Raw genomic sequence first — 19,468 nt, forward strand, 5'->3', positions numbered from 1 at the left:
GAGTAAGAAAGCGAACTTTTACTTATTGTTGTTCAAGACTTCTCCATTCCCTGAAGAAACGTGGAGAAAGGAGGCTGCTGTGCTCTGGCGGGTTCCCCTCATCAGGGAATGGATCGCTATCTGGAAACTCCACCATCAAGGGACTCACAAAATGAGAAAACAGCCACGATCATCAGGTCAATGGGAAGAAAGGAAGCACAAAGTCTATGTATCGTTCAAAGGCAATATCTGACTCATGCCCAGGACCCTATTGACCATATCTGCTCCCAGAGCTGGGGATGGGTCAGTGTTTGTTCATTATTGACTCCTCAGCACAGGGCCTGACATAAAAGGAACTCAGTATTTAACTTAGTGTTGTCTGTCCTGCTACTGTAACTAAAACCCATTTCTAATATTACTCGAACGATCGTTTAGTTCCACTTCCTTCTTTGCTCTTGGAGAAAAACTCTTCCTTTATCCACTTCCCAAATTTCCCTGGTTAAAATTTCACTCACTATCTCCAGGGAGCCACACCACTGAGTGTTGCATGTCAGTAATTTTAACAGGCAGCAGATGGAAATTCAGATGCTGGGGAGACTGTGTGAGGGGCAGTGTGGGGTGTCAGTGAATATATAAGACACACGTGCCACATCCAAAGTGCAGACGCTAATTAGCCTTGGAACAGCCACCTTGTGTGGCCCTTGCTCCCCGGACAGCAAATGTGGTGCTGGCCAGGGACACACTCAGGCAGAGCCAGCAGACTCCAAGCCTTGTTACTTCACACAAGGTGGGGCTGCAAGAGCAGGGAGATCTGTGTCTTCTGTCAACAGCCTTATTTTTCCTCCCTGATGTGGGAGAACACCACCTGGGTATAGGACACTATGAATAATAAAATACATTTAAAAGAAGCAGGTGACAGCAATTGTATTAATCGGCTGTGCAACCCACCCTTAATCAGTGCTATTTTTCCATCATCATAAACCTGAGTTTTACACTAAGTTGTAAAAAGGTGAATTGGCAAAAGTTCTGTGATAGATATGTTAACAACAACAGAAGAGTCAGGAATAGGAGAAGGATATGCAATGTGTGGCTAATTGCTTCCATGAACAACTCCTTCCTTTGCCATGAGACCAGAAGAACTGGATGGTGCCTGGCTACCATTGCTGAATATTTGGATACAAGATTCTGAAGAAGTATACTGATCAAAAGAGGGGAAATGCAGAACCGAAATTCAAATTCTCACAGAATTCAGATTTTCTGGGGCCACGGATGCTGGATGAACCCCTGAAACTACTGCCCTGAGATAAGCTTTAAACCTTAAACCAAAAATATCCCCTGAAGTCTTCTTAAAATCAAACAATAGTTTATGTTAACTAATAAAAAATGTCTGTCTTGAGCATTGTGCTCTTTCAAGATCTATTTATATGGGATTGTACTGATAACACCAACATGAAAAAGTAGATAGGAACCTTAGGGGGGCAGTGAGTTTATGTTATTGGGGGAAGAACAATTTAGAAAAGGAGGGTGAGAATGGTTGCACAACTTGAAGAATGTAATCAATGTAACTGAATTGTACATGTAGAAGTTGTTGAATTTGTGTATATACTGCTGTATATATTCTCAACAATAAAGAAAAAAAAGCAGTCATTGCTTACTCAGATCAGAACTGCGTGTTTTCTACTTAATCCTTCACGGTATTGCCTCTGGTTGTCTCAACAAAGAAAGATCTGATTTCTTATTCAGAGGGTGGGCTAGTGCTCAAAAGTAGAAGCTGAGATACTAAGTGGACCCCACGGATCTAGAGATTTGAGGATAAAGGTTAGACGTGCTTGAGACCATGGCTAGAGGTTTGATTTCAGGACAGTAAAACTAAGACCAGGAGGCAGCAACAAATGAAAAGTAATACACAAGAAAAATACAAGCATCAACCAGCCCCATGGAGCCAGTGACTCAGCAACACTTCCAAGGCTTACACTGAAAAGACCTCCCTGGTTTTGCTTTTTGAGGGGGGTCATATGAGGGAACTGAGGAAGCTTGACTACATGTCGCTTTTACTTTTTGTGGTCTCCTATTTTTAAAAGAATGTTTTCTGTGTGTCTGTTTTTGAATTGGTAAACGGATGAACAAGCCTTACTTTTTTAACGCTCAGCGTTCCAAAAACCATGAGTCATGGAAACACTGTCCTCTGAAATAGGCTTAAAAGCCTGATATTTAATTGATCCTAGGTAAGGTACAGAGCTTTTTGTCTCAGAGAAATGATCAAGCAAGGAAGCACCCAGGAGGCACAGGGCAAAACACCCTCCTGAACCTGGTGGGGTAGGAAGATGGGGGCCCCACCCTTCCCAGCAGCATACCTTCTGCGTGGCTCACCTGTCTTTTCTTCTTTTCAGCATCCTAACTCCAGGGCAGGCGGAATCCGCAGTCTGAGCTGAGAGCCTGGCACTGGGAGTGCTGCTGCTGTTTCTCACCGTGGCCTCGTGGCCTCGGTGCTCCTGTCTTACTGCACCTGGTACTCTTGGCACCAGAGTGGAGTTTGTGAATTACAGTGAGAGGGGCTGGGCTAAGGGATGTGGCAATGTCCCCAGAGCTCAGCCTCCTTTTCTAAGCCCTGCTGGCCTGAAGTGCATTTAAGTTATTTTTTCATTTTTTCATTTACTGCCTTTGATCTCATATACCCCTGAAGTGCATTTAAGTTATTTTTTCATTTTTTCATTTACTGCCTTTGATCTCATATACCCCACTGCTGACGATCGTCCTTGGCTGCAAAATGGGGCACAGAGTAGCATCCATCTTCTAGGCCAGTGGTTCTCAAAGTGGGGTCCCCGGACCATCAGCATTAGTTGGGAGCTTGTTAGAAAAGCGAATTCTGGAACCCTGTCACAGACCTACTGAACCATACACTCAGGGGTAGGGCTCAGCAATCTGAGTTTTCACAAGCTGTCCCCGTGATTCTGATGCCTGCTCAATTTTGAGAACCACTCTCTGTGAAGGTTAAATGCAGAAACACGTAGAAAATGCTCAGTAGAGTGCCAGGCACTTAACTGCTATTTAGCTATTCGTATCATCAAAATCATCATCGCTATCATTACAGGAATCTTTGCAGATAATAAGGCTTTAATTTCAAGAGTACCAAGCACTCAGATTGAGATATCCTTCCTCTGACACAATCCCCAAGGCAGATATATGCTGGATCTTGTAACTGCACAAAGGTTTTCTCTGTCTTTACCAGTTACCGTAGTGATACAGGGGGAAAAGCAAGCCTGACATTAATCAGGGAAGACTTTACTAATGGGGACTATTGCAATAGAGAGATGCTCAAAGCCTAAACCAGAAATATCTAAGGGAAGCGGCAGGATAGCAAAGCTTTTATATGCAGAGATGGTGGGGTAGGTAACTGTGGGAAGAGGAAGGACATGCTAAGAACTTCTGGGGAGGTCTTGGAACTTAAATTATGGCAAATACTGCAATAATAGGAAAGTCTAGGCAGGAAATGTTGTCTGTAGTCAAGCACCTAAGGCAGGGGTCTGGGCCTGAGATGAAGCAAAGAAGTTACAGTGATGAGTGTTCACGTGGGTAGAGTTAAGGGCCTAGCTATCCTAGTCAAGCCAACCTAAAGTTATGCCAAGCACGAAGTTTTGATTAGTCTACTCCAGGGACTGATTTTTACTGATGCCATGTGTAGTAGGCTAAATAATGGCCCCCAAAGATACCAGGTCCTAATCCTGGAAACCCAGAAATGCTATCTTATATGGTAATGACTTTGCATATGTGATTAAGCTAAGGATCTTGAGATAGGGAGATTATTCTGGATTATTGATCAAGGTGGACCCTAGATACAATCACAAATGTCTTTGTAAGAGGGAGGCAGAGGGAGATTTGACACAGAAGAGGAGAAGGCAATGTGACCACAGAGGCAGAAACTGAAATGATACAGCCACATGCCAAGGAAGCCAGCAGGCACCAGAAGCCGGGGAGAAGCAAGTGGCAGATTCTTCCCTAGAAACTTTGGAGGGAGAATAGCCCTGCTGACACCTTCATTTTGGCCCAGTGATAATGCTTTCAGATTTCAGAAGTGTGACGATAAATTTCTGTGGTTTTTAAGCCACCAAATTCGTAAAAACTTGCTGCAGCAGCCTAGGAAACTAATACATCATGCTTCTTAAGAAGCCTTTTCTCAGGTTTGAGGAAGAGATCCTCTGGGATCCAAAAGACAGGTTGTGGAACATAGTCCTGGGGGTAGGGACAAATCCCACAAAGTCAACTCACAAAACGCTTCACCACTATAAAAAAAATTTTTTTTTTCATCACCATTAGCTCATTTAAATATATCAACCATGGCCTGTGCCCATCTGCTGTAAAATCAACATTACAGTGGTTAATCTCAGAGGTTAAAATGGAAAGACTGAGCCTGACGAAAGCTGCGAGGAAAGTCACATGTAGAACGTGTCTAACTAAGTAAGTGCTCTAACTACAACGAGCAAAAGACAATGACCACAACTAAAAAGCTTCATTAAGTCGTACTGATTAATTTACTTACTAGATGAACTGGCTGGCCCACTAACGTGAAAACAAGGGTACAATAACTCATAAAATTATTTCATAAGTGGTTTCATATGGACATCAAATCGTAAATAGGCTCTTTTCCAAACAATGATAAATGGTAATAAACCACTTTGCAAATAGACAGTTTGCTGTATAACATTTTTTAATAGTAATCCGGGGCTCAGTGGATTTAAACAAATTGGAGGGGGTTGTTATACTGGGGAGGCTGTTAAGTGACCTCAATGTCTTATTCCCACCACGCTAATTTGTTAGCTCCCCTACAGTTTAAAATTTCCAGAGACTAGGTAAAGAATTATATCCTGTCTTACTAGCAAGCAAAACAAATCTATGGAGGAGTATGCAAGAATATATTCTTCACAGATATGGCATTTTAAATAGAAATTGGGTAGCTCTGTCAACTGCATTTTACCATCAAAGGCAGAGCTACGGCTTGGTTGCTTCACTAAAATGTGAACATTTTAATAATTAGCACTCATCAAAGTTATTTTGCAAAGAAATGGGGACAGAAGAGTGAGACAAGGAACAAAACGGTTAGTGTTACCACTTTCTATAACGCATTAGGAAACCCTGGGAGTTTAGCGGTTAAGAGCTATGGTTGCTGACCAAAAGGTAAGCAGTTTGAATACACCAGGCACTCCTTGGAAACTCTATGGGGGCATTTCTACTCTGTCCTGTCGGGTCACTGTGAGTCGGAATCAACTCCACGGCAATGGGTTTGGGTTTTTTTTTGGCTTATAATGCATTTCGTAACAGATTACATATAAATAGCAGCCCTGGTAACGTAGTGGTTAAGCACTCAGGCGCTAACTGAAAGATCGGCTGTTCAAAATCACCAGTTGCTCCTGGAGAGAAAAATGTGGCAGTCTGCTTCCATAAAGATTTACAGACATGGAAACCCTATGGGGCAGTTCTACTCTGTCCTACAGGGCAAAGTGTTTGGTTTTTTGGTTTTAATACATAAATAGATGTTGCCCTGATTTGGAGCAATGATGTCTTCCACTCTCTGCTTAAATGGCCTTCTCCCAGCAATTCCCATGTTTCTCCTGTAGTTAGATATTTTTTGTTTCATTTTAGATTTTGAGCATATTTGATATAAAGAGAGTCCATTTTTCCTCCATTGCACTTGTATCACATTCTAAGAAACAAAGGGGATGCCATTCTTTGGAGCGGCACCTGGCGCACAGCCTCCTGCCAGGCTCTTGCTCAAGGCACAGACATTAATGCCGCAGCAGGTTTTTCCACCCTATGCAATCTTATGGAGCTGTGGCCCCAGGGCAACTACAAAACCCAAGTGTTAGAATAATTTAGATTTCCTATGATAACCAGAGTAAACAAACGGACAATGGCCAGACGTTATATGACAATAGAGCTCTGACCCACAAAAGAAGCCAAACCAGCAACCAGCTCCACAGAGTCAAGGCTTGCTCAGTGGATGCCAACTTCCTTATTTTGCCCCCACTTCAAAACCTGGACAAGCCAGAGGAAGACATATTTACTCCCTAAACCAGTCACATCGGATGACCCCTTTCCAGTTAGCCCTCTTCGAATATATCTGCATGCCAACAACCTCCAATCAGAGTATACCCCCCCCCCAAAAAAAAGCTTCCCTTTTTTTCAGGATAAAGCTTTCCTTCTCCCCTGACCACCTTTGAGTCTCTGCCACTTGCAAGTGATGGCGGCTGTCTCCCTTGTTAAAGCAAGGTCTGAATATAGGGCCTCTGTTCTCATTTGGGTGGTATTCATTTATTTCTGCACTTAAATGATTATGTTGAATTCCAGCGTGTATTTAAAAACTACTCATTTACACCACCTAAGAGCTTTTTTTTTTTTTTTTAAGAGCTTTTAGCCCCTAGTCATGTTTGAGAAAGAAAGGCTTCTACTTTTCTGAAGGTCATAAAATGAAATTCTTAATATATTTATTTTGTAAAATATTTGTGTGGTCGTGCTTCTAGAAGGATTATCAATTTAATCTCTGGTAAAAAGAGTTTACAAATTGATGTACATTTTTGTAAAATAAAAAGTTGGATATGAAAGTGTTAAAAAGCAAAGATGGCACTTTAAGGACTAAGAAAGATGCTAGCCTGACCCAAGCCATGGTGTTTTCAATTGCTTCATATGCATGTGAAAGCCGAACACTGAGTAAGGAAGACCAAAGAAGAATTGATGCCAGAAGAACAAATAAATCTGTCTTAGAAGCCAGAATGCTCATTCGAAGCAAGGATGGTGAGGCTTCCTCTCACATACTTAGGACATGTTATCAGGTGCGACCAGTCCCTGGAGAAGGACATCATGCTTGGTAGACTAGAGCGTCAGCGAAAAAGAGGAAGACCCTCAATGAGATGGACTGACACAGCAGCTCCAACAACGGGCTCAAGCAAAGCCAACAACAGCGAGGATGGCCCAGGAACGGACAGTGTTTCCTTCTGCTGCTATGACTCCAAACTGACCCCACCCCGCCTGACAACAACCACATTCACAGAAAAGGGTTATGGGGAAAGAAACGTGGGAGTTTATTTTTCCAAAAGATATTTTCTACAATGAGTATGTTTCTTATACAGTAGAAAACAGAAGCTTTTGGAAATGTTTCTGGATTGAGTTCCTTAAATCCTTAGTCATATATATACGTATATTTTTTCCCATCCGTCTAAAACGTTTTCTCAGACTGCATGATTTAAATCCTGACATAAGATGCCATTAAAATAAATTTCTTAAATCTCAGAAGAAGCACACTTTGGAAACTGAGGAAGACAATCCATAATGCGGAGTGGAGAAGTAATAGCAGTTTCCACGATTCTTATATGTTTTTCTCCATTTTATTAAACCTTTTCCCCCCCTGTAAATAACTCGTTTCTGGTGGTTTTGAGGAAAGAGAACCTCTAAACTAGAGAAGACAGGAAAAGACGCATCCGAAAATGCCACCCAGTCTGCACCCACGCAGTCCAGTCCTATTTTCCTCCTGGGATTTGGGCCTTGACAACTGATCTCTTTTAGGAGATTCACCTTCCTGGCTACAGTTTTCTAAAACCCAGCTGCATCCCACCCAGAAATTGGGAGGAAATGCGCCTGCCCCGCGGGCTCTGAATTCTTCCATCCGGACTCATCTTTGCTTTGGATTACACAAGAATGAATAGTTTACTGGTACTCGGCCCTTTAGTATTTCGCTTTATCGTGGTAAAAATATATAGAACACACTCTAGAACAAAAGGATACAGATGTTTTGGCCGACATTTTTTTCAATAACTCGCCGATCGCGTTAATTGATAATCAGTTCAACTGAGCCCTCAGGGAGGCGCAGACCCCTCCTCTGCGCTGAGGAGACTCCCAGCTCACATCCCCCAGCCAATCCCTAGAGTCCACTGAGGCAGACACGCCCGCCCGCGACGAGTTAGGACTGAGCCGGGTCACGCGCCAGGGAGTCACGGAGCCCGGCGGCCCCGCCCAGAGGCCGGTGCAGCCAATCGCGGGGCGCGAAGGCGGTGTGGGCGGGGCCGCCCGGGCCACAACCCCGAGCTTTAAAGGCTGAGCCCACTGCCCCCGACAACAGCCGCGGTTATCAGCGATTCCCATACCTGCTGGTGCTGACTGCGCCTGCGCCAGCCGCGGCCTCCACAGGTGAGCGCCCCGGCGGGGTCGTGGCTGGGCCTGGAGGAGGGGCCCCTGCGGGGACTCCGGCGAGGGGGCCGGCGGGACCCCGGGACCAGAGCGTCCGCCCGGCGCTGGCGAGGTCGGGTTCGGACTGCCCGCCAGCGCTGCCGGCCCTGGCTCGGGGGCCCGGGGCGGCCGAGACCACCCGGGCGGGTCCCAGAGCGAGCAGGGTCCCGCAGCCGGGCCGCGCTGTGCCCGGGCCGGGCAGGACTGAGCCGCTTGACCCCGCGCTCCGGGTGAGGGGCCGGCGCTTCCTGCGGCGCCGTCGACATCCTCGGGGAAGAAGCGGAGGGGCGGGGGCAGGCCTGGCACGGCCCCTGCCCAGCCCGCGACGCGTGGTGTGGGGCCCGGCCCGGGGCTTGGGCTCTGAGCCCGGACCCCCTGCCCCTGCTCCTTCCGGGGCGCTGCTGGGGGGCTCCGGCTCCCGGCGGGGCGGCCACGTGACCGCGGTTCCCGGTTTGGGGAGGGAGGGGGGCTTTGGCCGCACAGGCCCAAGTGTGGGGATGGCAGGAAAGGTTTCAAAGCAAGAAGCAGAGGCTTGGGAAAAAAGGAAAGGGAGTTCTGAATACATATGTCTCCTCCTGCTGCATGTTAGGCAAGAAGATAGGTGTGGGGGGGTCACTCAGAAATCTTAGGAATTTCCTTGCCCCCACTGGGGAGCAGACGTCCTGAATAATGTCCTGATGGGTTTTTGCCTTGGCCAACCCGTTGGTAAATAACCTTGACCAACCATTTCCTAGATACTGCCTGAGATCCTGACGCATAAGGTGCTGGGAGACCCTTATCAAAAATTGTCATTGCATTGTTGCAATTAAGTTGTTCCAATTCCTATAGCACTTGTCCCTTTGCTTTTCATTTGGTGGCAGAACCAAATACCTCCATCATTTGATAAGTCCTTGGCCTATTTTTTTCTCAACCCAGGTCTTTAGCCTTCTTCCACAGTCTTTTTATAAATACTTGAGAAGATAATTTAAATGTTTTCACTCCATCTTGGTGGCTGTAACTTTTCAGGAGGGAATGAGGTGACTTTTAAAAATGAGTGACTAATCAGATACTCATTTCTTTTTCCTTTCTAGGCTTTTGAAACATGAACCTTTCACTCTTTCTGGCTGCCCTTTGCTTGGGTGTAGCCTCAGCTGCTCCAAAACTTGATCAAAGTTTAGATGTGCAATGGAACCAGTGGAGGTCAACGTACAAGAAACCATATGCTGTGGTTGGTATCATCTGAAACTGTCCAGAGGGGCCCCGGAGACAATGGTCCCTGCTTGTTGGGAGTTGGGAGCCAGATGGGAGCTTCTAGGGAGCAGCTCTTGCCAAGGCTGAACTTCATGGTGCCTGTTCCTGAGTGCAGTGTGGGCGTGCACACGCCCTTGCTGTGTCCCAGCTCTTGCCAAGGCTGAACTTCATGTGCCCGTTCCTGAGTGCAGTGTGGGCGGGTACACGCCCCTGCTGTGTCCCAGCTCTTGCCAAGGCTGAATTTCATGGTGCCTGTTCCTGAGTGCAGTGCGGGTGTGCACACGGCCCTGCTTGTTGGGAGTTGGGAGCCAGATGGGAGCTTCTAGGGGCCAGCTCTTCCAAGGCTGAACTTCATGGTGCCCGTTCCTGAGTGCAGTGCGGGTGTGCACACGGCCCTGCTTTTGGGAGTTGGGAGCCAGATGGGAGCTTCTAGGGGTCAGCTCTTCCAAGGCTGAACTTCATGTGCCCATTCCTGAGTGTAGTGCGGCCATGTACATGGCCCTGCTGTGTCCCAGCTGGGAGGACAGCACTCAGAGGCACAGATCTGTCTTTGGCCGTGGTTTCTCTTCCATCTGCTGATCCACTTGGTGAGGAGGGTTGGGTTTTAAGGGGAAATAAAGACAATCTGTTATGTTTGCCTCTAGAATGAAGAAGACTGGAGGAGAGCAGTGTGGGAGAAGAATGTGAAGATGATTGAACGGCACAATCAGGAGTACAGCCAAGGAAAACATGGCTTCACCATGGCCATGAATGCCTTTGGGGACATGGTGAGTGTGGCATTTATTGATTGCTTAATTCTGCACTTCCTCTTCTTAATGCTTTAGCAAAATAATCCTTTGCTTTTTCAACATATTACTTACTTTTCTTTGAAGACCAATGAAGAATTCAGGCAGGTGATGAACGGCTTTCAAAACCAGAAACACAAGAAGGGGAAGCTGTTCTATGAACCTGTCTTTGGTCATATCCCCACATCTGTGGATTGGACTCAGAAAGGCTATGTGACTCCTGTGAAGAATCAGGTATGTCATGATTCAGACTCAGATCTATCTCGAATGGCAACGCCAAAGAGGAACTGACCTCATTGCTTTGCTGGACTATGGAGGGACATGCAGTTCACTTCCCCCCTTCTCCCCCAGAGTATTCGGATATATGGACTGTTGTCCAAGTCTTGCTATTTATTTTGTAAACTGATAACTTTTAAAATTACCTCTTTAGGGTCAGTGTGGTTCTTGTTGGGCTTTTAGTGCAACTGGTGCCCTGGAAGGACAGATGTTCCGGAAAACTGGCAAACTCGTCTCACTCAGTGAACAGAACCTGGTGGACTGCTCTCGGCGTGAAGGCAATGAAGGCTGCAATGGTGGACTGATGGATAATGCTTTCCAGTATGTTCAGGACAACGGAGGCCTTGATTCAGAGGAATCCTATCCATATCTTGCAACGGTAAATGAAGTTCCTTATCTTGCTTTCAGAGCCCCAGTAGTGCATTGCTTAAGAGCTCAGCTGCTAACCAAAAGTTTGGCAGTTTGAATCCACCAGCTGCTCCTTGGAAACCCTGTCGGGCAGTTCTGCTCTGTCCTGTAGGTCACTGTAAGTTGGACTCAACTCGATAGCAATGGGCTTGGTTTTTGGGTTATCTTGTTTTCATTCCAGCTCTACCTTTGGGAAGTTGAACACTTTCAGAGATAAAAGATATTCAGCATTCACATTTGAGGTAGTAGAATCTATATCTGCAATTGTCAGAATAGTCATTATAAATTATTAGCCTTTGCACAGTTCTCTGATTAGATGGTTGTTAAATAGCTGTTCTTAATCTCTAGGTAACATGAAGGATATTCATATCATTCTATATATAATAGAATATATAGAATGTTTTTTCATAGTAAAATATTTCTTATGGGCAGGTAGCCCTAGGGGATCTCACTGAAGAGATACCAGTTAATTTTTCAATTTCGAACCAACCAATAGCATTTTTTTTTTTTCTTTTGATAACATTTCACTTCCTGGGCTACTTTATAACCAGGTTGACTTGAAAGTCATTAAGTTGCAAAGTGTTGAGTCTTGTGGTCCTATAACTCATCTTCCCCAGAAGGTGGGTGGTAGCAATCCTGTCGCTTTCCTGTTTACAGGACACACATACCTGTAACTACAAGCCTGAATGTTCTGCTGCCAATGACACTGGCTTTGTGGACATTCCTCAGCGAGAGAAGGCATTGATGAAGGCAGTAGCAACTGTGGGTCCCATTTCTGTTGCTATTGATGCAGGCCATGAGTCTTTCCAGTTCTACAAGTCAGGTAGGTGTTTGTATTTTTATTACAGAAATTCAGCCAGAATTGGAAAACACCACCATGATTCACTCTTTGGTATAGAATCTTCCATCCAAATGAGTAATTTTCAGTGTATGCATTTAACATAGTTGAGTTCGTGGTGTACATGCTACCTTTTTACTGGATATTTCCCTTTGACATAATGTAAGCATTTTCCCATGATGATAAACTCTTCATATATACGTTTAAATGGCTATGTAATTTATTCTATAGATGTAGCCGAATTACTTAACTGTTCTGTAATTAGAACCTATTTTTTCCACAAGTTTTTTACTATGATAATTGGGGCTGAAAAGAATCCTGTGACTCGAGTGTTCTTTTTGTTTTGTGTTGTTTCCTTAGGCTTACATCCTAGGAATAGAAAGGAATTTGTATTTCAGCTAGTAGACGAGTGCCTTAGGTCACCTTGGCCTTGATAACAATAGATCTTATTTTTGGAAATCTTTGGAGTTTTTTTGTAAAGTAGAAAATAATAGCTTGGATTTAGTTTGAATTTTGTTAATTTCTAGTGATTTGAGGTTGATGTTCTTTTTTTATCAGCCATTACTGTGGCAAATAGTTTTTAAGTCTTACCGGGAATTTGCTTATGACGTTTCACTGAGTTTAGAGTTGCCTCCCTTACCCTGGTTGGTGGGTTGGCGTATTGTCACAGAATCACGTGGAGCTTCTCACCCAGTCTTGGATTTTACTCTTCCAGGGATTTATTATGAGCCAGGCTGCAGCAGCAAAGACCTGGATCATGGTGTTCTATTGGTTGGCTATGGCTTTGAAGGAAAAGACTCAGAAAACAATAAATTTTGGATTGTCAAGAACAGGTATAAAACACCAAACATTATACTTATTTTTGAAATCGAAAAGGGAATCATTGTTTGGAATCAGTATTTGGATAAAAAAAAAAAAGAAAAATCTTTTTTTTTTTTTTTTATTTGGATACAGGTCCATAAATCCTTCAGCTCAATCTGAAATCCTGGCAGTCTTACTCCCACTTAGAGTGGACACAGAAATATTGTTTGAGTATAAGACCCTGTACCAAGCTTGGTTAGGAGCAGTAATATATTTTTAACATTGTATTTCTGAATTCTAAAATTTTTATTATAGAACCACATCTGATCCCAGGGGTTTCAAATAAAGCATTGTGGTTGAGGGCTAGTTTCCTTTTTCTTTCTCTGATTTTTCAAGGTATGATGAGCAGAAACGTCTGCCTCTGCCTGTTCTTTCTGTGAAGTCTGAAAGATTGATCCAGAGTCCAAAGTCCTCTGTGTAGTCTTTCCGTTATCATATGATGCCCTGCAGTTGCATTTGACTTTTCAGCCCCCAGAGGCCTTGAGGATTATAGGAATCAATTTTGAAATGATTTTTTTTTTTGGCAGTGTTGTATAATATAGTTCATAGAGACAGACCTCTACCTTGGAATCCCAGTTCTGCCTCAGCTTTGTATCTTAGAAAGTTAAGGACCTATAGGAGTTAATACATTTGTAAATATGTGTCACAGAGCTTAGAATAGTGCCTAACTTAAAGTAAGCACTATTTAAATATTAATAAAATAATTAAATATTTAATATTTAGATATTAGCTATTATTATTAATAAATCTAAGATGTGTTTGATTCTTTGTCTAAAATGGAAAACCTGCTCTTCTTTCAGCTGGGGTACAAGTTGGGGCACGAATGGCTATGTAAAGATGGCCAAAGACCAGAACAACCACTGTGGAATCGCCACTGCAGCCAGCTACCCCACGGTGTGACCTGATGGACTATGATCATAAAGGACCCAAGACAGGCCGCCCAGAGGGTTTTTATCTTAAAACTGACCAACCCTTATTTTGTGGGTAAAACACTTGAATCACGGAGGATCCAAGTTGCGATTTGAATTCTATGATATTTATAACTGACAAAATGTTACCACTACTTTAATTACTGCTATAGACAGCTTTGTAATTAACTCTTAAGACTTTTGAATTTTCATTTTTGAAAGAATATATAAAGCTTTACCTTTTAAAATAAAATTTAATTCAGTATGTAGAGGTAGCCCTTCCTTTTTTTTGTGTGTGTGGTAAAAATATATACAACAAAACCTACGCCGTCTCAACAATCTCTGCTTGCGCAATTCAGTGGCATAGATTAGATTCTTGAAGTTGTGCGCCCATCCTCACTATCCTTTTTCAAGCCGTTCTACCATCATTAACTCAATGTCCCTAAAGCAAAACTACCTTTTCCGCCTTCCTCCCACCTCCGTTGTTGTGTGCTGTTGTGTTGATTCTGTCAACCCTATGGGTCAGAGTAGAACTGCCCCATAGGGTTTCTTTACAGGAGCAGATTGCCAGGTCTTTTCTCCCATGGATCTGCTGGGTGGGTTTAAACCACCAACCTTTTGGTTAGCAGCCGAGCACTTAAGCATTGTGCCACCAGGGCTCCTTTTCCCACCTCTGGCAACATCATAATCTTTGCCTTCTATATATTTGCTTATTTCATATAAGTGAGATCATACAATATTTGTCCTTTTGTGACTGACTTATTTCACGTGATATGATGTTTTCAAGGCTTATCCATGTTGTGGAATACATCAGGGCTTCATTATACTTTACGGCTGAATTGTATTCCATTGTATGTATATACCACATTTATGTTTATCCATTCATCTTTTGGTGGACATTTCAGTCGTTCCTACCTTCTGGCTGTTGTCAAAAATGCTGCAGTGAACATTGTTGTAAAGGTTCATGTTTGTGTTCCTGCCTTTGCTTCTAGGTATATACCTAGGATTAGAATTGCTGGATCATATGGTATTTCTGTGTTCAACTTTTTGAGGAACTGCTAAACTTTTTTTCATAGACTATACTATATATTCCAGCCAGCAATAAATGAGAGTTCTAGTTTCTCCATAACCTCGCCAACACCTGTTTTCTGTTTTTTTTTTTTTTTTATCATTGCAGTTCTAATAGGGTTGAGGTGGTATATCATTGAAGTTTTGATTTGCTCCATTTGTTTTTAATGTATTAACTTCTTGTCTACTAAGGGTTGTCATTGGGCTGTAAAGACATAACTAAATGTGCCATTAGGAGAAAGACACTGGGTGACCTCCAGATCTTCTAGTTATGAATATGCAAATGTTGTGTCACTGCTGTTTGTGTCTGTTCCAACTTTTGAATGGAGCAAAATTCGACAAATGAGTTAGCAGGACAAAGGTAAAAATTCACTTTTTGGAAAAGTGAGTGGCCATACAGATTCATAGGATTTAGATGCTGGAAAAGGAGATCATCTTTCTTTGGCCCAAGCTAGATATAACCCAGTCAGACCACATGATGAAAGTCACAAAGCCAGTTACCGGAGCATCCCCATGAATTGCTGGTGAAGACCACTGGAGTAATTTGCAGTCAAATAAGGACCAGGCACTAGTGGATTGCCAGGGCTACTGTGTCTTTGCTCTGCCAAGCCTGATGGTATTCCATATAGTTCTTCTAGGAAAAGATTTCATTTGTTACCTAGTGTAAGCAAAAGGTGCGATTAACAAATCTCAGGTCTCTGGTAACCAGAGAAATGTGTTCAAGGTCCACAAGACATGGAGGCTAGGCTACAAAAATTTTACACTGGGCTCAGAAGACAAATGAGAGATCAAAGGTGGAAAACCAGAAGTTACTAGGCCAAACTTAGACTTAGCTACCTTATAACTCATGTGTCTGTCAGTTTGTCTTACTGTGCTGGTTTGCATGTTGCTGTGATGGTGGAAGCTGTGCCACCAATATTCAAATACCAGCAAGGACACCCATGGTGGACATGTTTCAGCAGAGCATCCAGACTAAGACTAGGAAGAAGGACCTGGCAGTCTACTTCTGAAAAAAGTTAGCCAGTGGAAATCTTATGAATAGCACCAAACATTGTCTGATATAGTGCCGGAAGATGAGCCACTCAGGTTGGAAGGCACTCAAAATACCACTGGGGGAGCACTACCTCCTCAAAATAGAGTCAGCCTTAGTGACATGGATGGAGTCAAGCCTTCAGGACCGTCATTTCCTGATGTGGCATGACTCAAAATGAGAAGAAGCAGCTGCAAACATCCATTAATAATATGAAAGTGGAATGTACAAAGTATGAATCTAGGAAAATTGGAAACCATCAAAAATGAAATACATAGAGATTGATATCCTAGGTATTAGTGAGCTGAAATTGACTGGTATTGGCCATTTTGAATCAGACATTCATGTGGTCTACCATGCTGGGAATGACAAATTGAAGAGGAGTGGTGCCACTTTCATTGTCGAAAACAACATTTTCAAGATCTATCCTGAAGTACAACTCGGTCAGTGATAGGATAATGTCCATACACCTACAAGGATGGCCAGATATTACAACTATTATTCAAATTTATGCATCAACCACTAAGGCCAAAGATGAAGAATTTGAAGATTTTTACCAACTTCTGCAGTCTGAGATTAATCAAACATGCAATCAAGATGCAGTGATAATTACTGGTGACTGGAATGTGAAAGCTGGAAACACGGAAGGATCGGTAGCTGGAAAATATGATCTTGGTAATAGAAATGAAGCTGGAGACTGCGCAATAGAATTTTGCAAGACGAACAATTTCTTCATTGCAAATACCTTTTTTCAACAACATAAATGGCTACTATACATGTGGACCTTGCCAGATGGAATACACATCAATCAAATCGACTACATCTATGGAAAGATACGATGGAAATGCTGAATATCATCAGTCAGAGCAAGGCCAGAGGCTGACTGTGGAACAGACTATCAATTGCTAATATGCAGTTTCAAGTTGAAGCTGAAGAAAATTAGAACAAGTCCATAAGAGCCAACCTTAAATATATCCTATCTGAATTTAGAGACCATCTCAAGAATAGATTTGATGCATCAAACACCAATGACTGAAGACCAGATGAGTTGTAGGATGACATCAAGGACATCATATGTGAAGAAAGCTAAAGGTCATTAAAAAGACAGGAAAGAAAGAAAAGACAAAAATGGATGTCAGAAAAGACTCTGAAACTTCTATTAAACATAGAGTAGCTAAAGTGAGCTGAGGCAATGATGAAGTAAAAGAGCTGAACAGAAGATTTCAAAGGGCAGCTCGAGAAGACAAAGTAAAGCATTACAATGACATGTACAAGGATCTGGAGATAGAAAACCAAAAGAGAAGAACACGCTTGGCATCTCTCAAGCTGAAAGAACTGAAGAAAAAATTCAAGCCTTGAGTTGAAATGTTGATAAACTTTACGGGCAAAATATTGAATGACACAGGAAGCATCTAAAGAAGATGAAAGAAATACACAGAGTCACTGTACCAAAAAGAATTGGTCAATGTTCAGCCATTTCAGAAGGTAGCATATGATTAAGAACCAATGGAAGAAGTCAAAGCTACACTGAAGGCATTGGCAAAAAACAAGGCTCCAGGAACTGACGGAATACCAAATGAGATGTTTGAACAAACGGATGCGGCACTGGAATTGCTCACTCGTCTATGCCAAGAAATTTGGGAGACAGCTACCTGGCCAACTGACTGGAAGACATCCATATTTATGTCTATTTCAAAGAAAGGTGATCCAAACGAATGTGGAAATTATTGGATGATATTATTAATATCACACACAAGTATAATTTTGCTGAAAATTATTCAAAAATGGCTACAGTGGTACCTTGACAGGGAACTGCCAGAGGTTCAAGCCAGATTTGGAAGAGGCTGTGAAACAAGGGATATCATTGCTGATGTCAGATGGATCTTAGATGAAACCGGAGAATACAAGAAAGATGTTTATTGACCATACAAAGACTGTGTGGATCATAACAAATTATGGGTAACATCACAAAGAATGGGAATTCCAGAATACTTAATTGTGCTCATGAGGAAGCTGTACATAGACCAAGAGGCAGTCGTTCAAACAAGGCAAGGGGATACTGCATGGTTTAAAATGAACAAAGGTGTGTGACAGGGTTTATTCCTTCACCATACTTAATTCAATCTCTACGCTGAGCAAATATCTAAGAAGCTGGACTATATGAAGAACAGGGCATCAGGATTGGAGGAAGACTTAAAAAACCTGTGTTATACAGGTGATACAACCTTGCTTGCTGAAAGTGAAGATGACTTGAAGCACTTACTGGTGAAAATAAAAGACTACAGCCCTCAGTATGGATTGCACCTCAACCAATAAATAACTTCATGATAAATAGAGAAAAGATTGAAGTTGTCAAGGATTTCATTTTACCTGGCTCTGCAATCAACACCCATGGAAGCAGCAGTCAGGAAATCAGAGGACACATTGCATTGGGCAAATCTGCTGCAAAAGATCACTTTAAAGTATTAAAAAGGGAAGATGTCACTTTAAGGACTAAGTTGTGCCTGACCCAAGCCATGATGTTTTCAATAGCCTCATATGCATGTGATAGCTGGCCAATGAATAAGGAAGACCAAAGAAAAATTGATGCCTTTGAATGATGGTGTTGGCAGAGTATTGAATATACCATACACTGCCAGAAGAGCAAACAAGTCTGTCTTGGAAGAAAGTACAGCCAGAGTGCTCCTTAAAAGAAGGATGGCAAGACTTTGTCTCACATACTTGGGACGTATTATCAGGAGGGACCATTCCCTGGAGAAGGACAGCATGCTTGGTAAAGTAGAGGGCCAGTGAAAAAGAGGAAGACCCTCAATGAGATGGATCGACACAGTGGCTGCAACAATGGGCTCAAGCATAACAACGATTGGAAGGATGGCCCAGGACTGGGCAGTGTTTCGCTCTGTTGTACATGGAGTCTCTATGAGACAGAACTGAGTTAACGGCATCCAATAACAACAACCTAATCTCTGGATTTAAAAAACTTGAAAGAGAACAAAATAGGCCAAGCTTGTGGTTATATAAGTAGCAAATATAAATAAAACAATGTATTTGCATATTTAAAAGACTGGAAGGAAATATGCCAGACTTTTGGGTGGGTTATGTGTGAGTATTTTCTTGAACCTGTTCTGCAGAAAGCATTTATTTGTATCAGCAAGAAAAAAAAAAAGTAAAATTTTACCCGCTTTTTACAGGCTAAAGAAGCAAGAGTGTGTGTGTGTGTGTGTGTGTGTGTGTGTGTGTGTGTATCTGTAAAAGTCTCATATTCTCAGTCAAATAAAATATAAGGAATTATCTGATGAAATATCTGGTCAAATTATAATGCACTGTGAAAGAAATGAGAGGAAGAGGACACCTGGCTCCTTCTATCCCACAAAATCTCTCTGTCTTAGTTATCTAGTGTTACTATAACAGAAATACCACAAATGGGTGGCTTTAACAAACAGAAATTAATTTTGTCACAGTTTAGGAGGTTAGGAGTCCAAATTCAGGGCGCTGGCTCTAGGGGAAGCCTTTCTCTGTTGGCTCTTGGGGAAGGTCCTTGTCTCTTCAACTTCAGCTTCCTGGTTTCTTGGAGATCTCCACGTCTTTGCATCTACCTTACCCTGTCTCTGCTCTGCTGGCTTGCTTAATCTCTTTTATATCTCAGAAGAGATTTGTGATGGTTAAGATTGTGTGTCAACTTGGCTGGGCCATGATTCTCAGTGTTTCGGCAGTTGTATAATGTGATCACTTTCCTGTTGAAATTTGATATGTGATCACCTGCATGATGGAATCTGTCAAGTGTTACCTGCAGGGGTGGGGCATATGGCGCCTCACCGCTCCCTCAGCCTTCATCTCCCCGCCTTCTGCCAACTACTTCCTTTTCCTGCTC

General features: G+C 42.8%; 1 protein-coding gene across 1 annotated transcript; it reads left to right on the forward strand.

The window, feature by feature from the left end:
• The first annotated feature begins 8,067 nt into the window (after window positions 1-8,067).
• On the forward strand, window positions 8,068-13,824 carry LOC100661985 (procathepsin L). The gene is made up of 8 exons (XM_003407585.4): window positions 8,068-8,154; window positions 9,264-9,400; window positions 10,068-10,190; window positions 10,296-10,442; window positions 10,639-10,863; window positions 11,550-11,715; window positions 12,446-12,563; window positions 13,392-13,824. The coding sequence occupies exons 2-8, from the start codon at window positions 9,275-9,277 to the stop codon at window positions 13,489-13,491; spliced, it is 1,005 nt and encodes a 334-aa protein (XP_003407633.1). The 5' UTR covers window positions 8,068-8,154; window positions 9,264-9,274; the 3' UTR covers window positions 13,492-13,824.
• Window positions 13,825-19,468: the final 5,644 nt, after the last annotated feature.

Source organism: Loxodonta africana, chromosome 9 (assembly GCF_030014295.1).
Source record: "Loxodonta africana isolate mLoxAfr1 chromosome 9, mLoxAfr1.hap2, whole genome shotgun sequence".
Lineage (NCBI taxonomy): Eukaryota > Metazoa > Chordata > Mammalia > Proboscidea > Elephantidae > Loxodonta > Loxodonta africana.